Source organism: the organism of the source record quoted next, unplaced genomic scaffold, assembly GCF_019419815.1.
Source record: "Pyrus x bretschneideri cultivar Hongxiangsu unplaced genomic scaffold, Pyrus_bretschneideri_v1 Contig5, whole genome shotgun sequence".
NCBI lineage: Eukaryota > Viridiplantae > Streptophyta > Magnoliopsida > Rosales > Rosaceae > Pyrus > Pyrus x bretschneideri.
The window spans coordinates 5,355,757-5,359,704 of record NW_025999787.1 but is presented as its reverse complement, the minus strand read 5'-3'; the positions used below and the strand labels follow the sequence as shown (position 1 = coordinate 5,359,704).

Genomic DNA, 3,948 nt, shown 5'->3' with positions numbered 1-3,948 from the left:
AATACGATAATTAAAATCTTGAATAAAAATGTAACTTCAATCAATAATTATTTAGCAGTAAAACAATTACGTTGAAAAACTTATCCCGAACGCTTCTCGCTCAAACCTCAAAACAATTTGAAGTAAAATGAAAGTAATAGTGATACCTGATACAGGGACGCTGTAAATGTAATCAAAATAGTGTGATTCGAGGATGTTAAATTTTTAATAAATTTTCTTCTATTTATTAAAATAATGATATTGAAGGATGTCGTTACCGGAAAAATTGTGAAACGGGATTACTGAATTCAGAATATGCCAGCGCAGCACAGTATGTAATTGGCAAGCAAACACTTACAACCGTCCGATCAAAAACTCAATCATCCAAAGGCGGTGAGTAAAACCCTAAACCCAACAGTATCCCCCTTTCCGCCTATTTAAAATTCACGAGGCTCTCACTTTCGACATCCTCTGCCATTTCTTGCTCTTCCCACTCTGAAGTCGGCGAGATAAACAATCCCCTGAAGCTTCCAGTCTGCTTCTTCCAGGTTCGCTCAGATCTCTGTCTCTTTGTTGCAGATTTTGTTATTTATTTAATTAAATCCCTTGCGATTCTATTTGTTCGATTTAATTCTGGTTCCTTTTAGATGTTAATTTCCTGATTTTTTTTTTTTTTATGAAAATTTTAGGGGTTTTTTGTGCGTTTGCTGATGAATTGGTGAATTGGGTTCCGGTTTTTGTTTGAGATTTGTGATTAGATCTAGATTTCTGTGTGAATTGCATGTGGGGTTTAGGGTTTTCGTATATCTAATGCAACACTGTTAGAGAATTTATTTATTTGATTTAGAGTTTTGATTCTGGGTCTTTTTAATTTGTTCAGATATCGGTTTTGATGTTTGTTTATTTGCTGATCGGATACAATCACGCATGTGTTACATTAATATTTTAATAATCTTGGTTTTTGTTTTAATATTCTTTAATTGTTTATTATTGTTTTTGTTCTGGTGTGTAGATTTGATCAGTTCCGTGAAACTGCTTCCTTGAACCAATCGTTTTGAAAATCTGACGCTCATTTGTTGTATATTTTTGTGGAATTTCTGGAGCAACTATATTTTGCCCTCCTATTTTGTTAGGAGCATCTAAACGACTCTGTATTGGGATAATATTTTAGATCGATTCAGTTGTTGCGTTCTTATATGTTCTGCAGTAAGTTGTTGTTTGGCTAACTGAGTCATTTATTTTTGTTTATCTGTTTGATATTTCAGTTCTGTTGCTGATAATCCGTCATGGGTAAAGAGAAGTTCCATATCAACATTGTGGTCATTGGCCATGTCGACTCTGGCAAGTCAACCACCACTGGCCACTTGATCTACAAGCTTGGTGGTATTGACAAGCGTGTGATTGAGAGGTTCGAGAAGGAGGCTGCTGAGATGAACAAGAGGTCATTCAAGTATGCCTGGGTGTTGGACAAGCTCAAGGCGGAGCGTGAGCGTGGTATTACCATTGATATTGCCTTGTGGAAATTTGAGACCACCAAGTACTACTGCACTGTCATTGATGCTCCTGGACATCGTGACTTTATCAAGAACATGATTACGGGAACCTCCCAGGCTGACTGTGCCATCCTCATCATTGACTCCACCACTGGAGGTTTTGAAGCCGGTATTTCCAAGGATGGTCAGACCCGTGAGCATGCTTTGCTTGCTTTCACTCTTGGTGTCAAGCAAATGATTTGCTGCTGCAACAAGGTGAGCCTTATATATCTTGTGTCAGATGTATTTCAAATTTTATATTGTTTGGTATTTCATTGTTTTTACATTGCATTGTTTATTGAATATTTTACGACAATGATACTTCAATTGGTATTGGATGTCAGCTATTATTGCTGTGATTTCACAAACAGTTCTAACTCATGTCACACAATGTCGATTATTGTGTACAGATGGATGCCACCACTCCCAAGTACTCAAAGGCAAGGTACGAAGAAATTGTGAAGGAAGTGTCGTCCTATCTCAAGAAGGTTGGCTACAATCCAGATAAGATTCCCTTTGTCCCCATTTCTGGGTTTGAGGGTGACAACATGATTGAGAGGTCCACCAACCTTGACTGGTACAAGGGTCCCACCCTTCTTGAGGCTCTCGACCAGATCAACGAGCCCAAGAGGCCCTCAGACAAGCCCCTCCGGCTTCCACTTCAGGATGTGTACAAGATTGGTGGTATTGGTACCGTCCCTGTTGGACGTGTTGAGACTGGTGTCATTAAGCCTGGTATGGTGGTGACTTTTGGGCCAACTGGGCTAACTACTGAGGTCAAGTCTGTTGAGATGCACCACGAAGCTATGCTGGAGGCCCTTCCAGGTGATAATGTTGGATTCAACGTGAAGAATGTTGCTGTCAAGGATCTCAAGCGTGGTTATGTTGCTTCCAACTCCAAGGATGATCCTGCAAAGGAGGCTGCTAACTTTACCTCTCAGGTCATCATCATGAACCACCCCGGGCAGATTGGACAGGGATATGCACCAGTTCTCGACTGTCATACCTCCCACATTGCTGTCAAGTTTGCTGAGCTTGTGACAAAGATTGACAGGCGATCTGGCAAGGAGCTTGAGAAGGAGCCTAAGTTCTTGAAGAATGGTGATGCTGGATTTGTGAAGATGATTCCAACTAAGCCCATGGTTGTTGAGACCTTCTCAGAGTACCCACCGCTCGGACGTTTTGCTGTGAGGGACATGCGCCAGACTGTTGCAGTTGGTGTCATCAAGAGCGTTGAGAAGAAGGATCCAACTGGAGCTAAGATCACCAAGGCCGCTGCTAAGAAGAAGTGAACCGATCGGGTTCATCAGATTTCCGCAGGCGAAATCTCCTATCCTAATAATAATAGTCGTAAAAACTTCTCTACTAGTATTTCGATGGATTGCTGGTTGCGTAATTTGTCGTCGTTGTTGTCGTTGGGCAGTCATACTCAGAATTGGGTGCTTGACCGGCGGTGGCGATGCTAGTGTGTTTTGTGCTGTCTCCTCCGTTGAGAGTCTAGGTGCTCTGGGTTTTTCCCGGTGCGGCTAAAAGCTTTTGTGACTGGTTCTTGCTACTCTCGGTATAAAAACTTAGCGTCTAATAAATATGTTCTTGTGGTATTTCAAATTTCGTACTTAGCATGTGATTTTTCCAGCTCCTTTTTATATGGTATTGAAGCAGCATATGCGTCGGGGATAATTATATTATCTCTGATGACCAAACTTTAATCTCCGGCAAGCTCCCACTGCAGTGAATGTGGTCCTTCAACGATGTCTTGTATGGGGATATGTTGTAGAATGTTGTCTATTCTTTGTCTTGATAGTTTCAGTACGGAGAGCAATTTACATGGAATGGTTTTACCGCTAGCATGGCTGCCGGCTTGGTCAAATAATATATTGTTGCATCAAAAGTAACTTACAACAATATGTTATTGGATCTAACCCGTTTCATGTAGCTCATTCTCTTCTATGAGAATCAGACTCAGACTTGTATGGGGTTTAGTGTGACCTTGGGTTTGCATTAGATCACAAGTGGATGGAGTGTTATTGGACGGTGTACGTTGCACTTTGACATCAACATTTGTGTCAAGGGACGATCCTTGGGCTGGGATAAGCGACTCAGTTTGGCTTCAACATTTTTACAATGACAACGCCTTCAGCTTAATGACAAGGCAATTTTACCTTGTGAAGCCCCTCGAGGCAAGGCAATGTTGCCTTGTTATTCAGAAAGGGATCATTTCCGGATCTCTTCCACCAAATCCATCCAATCAATCAATCCGGACCCTTGAAATTTGATCAAACGGCTACAAACAGGAGACCATTTTAAAAAGTTATAATAATTTTAACCGTTAGATCAAATTTCATATGTCCGAATTAGGTGATTGGGTGGATTTTGGTGAAAGAGATCCGAAGAGAATCTCTTTCCTTTATAGTTAGTTTTTATTAGACTTACCATA

The 3,948-nt window shown here is 40.8% G+C and overlaps 1 protein-coding gene across 2 annotated transcripts; it reads left to right on the top strand.

The window, feature by feature from the left end:
- Nucleotides 1-373: 373 nt before the first annotated feature.
- On the top strand, nt 374-3,112 carry LOC103930641 (elongation factor 1-alpha). 2 transcript variants are annotated; one of them, XM_048569179.1, is made up of 4 exons: nt 446-527; nt 992-1,130; nt 1,245-1,727; nt 1,922-3,112. In XM_048569179.1, the coding sequence occupies exons 3-4, from the start codon at nt 1,266-1,268 to the stop codon at nt 2,801-2,803; spliced, it is 1,344 nt and encodes a 447-aa protein (XP_048425136.1). In that variant the 5' UTR covers nt 446-527; nt 992-1,130; nt 1,245-1,265; the 3' UTR covers nt 2,804-3,112. The 2 variants fall into 2 exon arrangements, with proteins under 2 accessions (XP_048425135.1, XP_048425136.1); XM_048569178.1 differs by lacking the exon at nt 992-1,130 and having other exon boundaries at nt 374-527.
- The last annotated feature ends 836 nt before the right edge of the window (nt 3,113-3,948 follow it).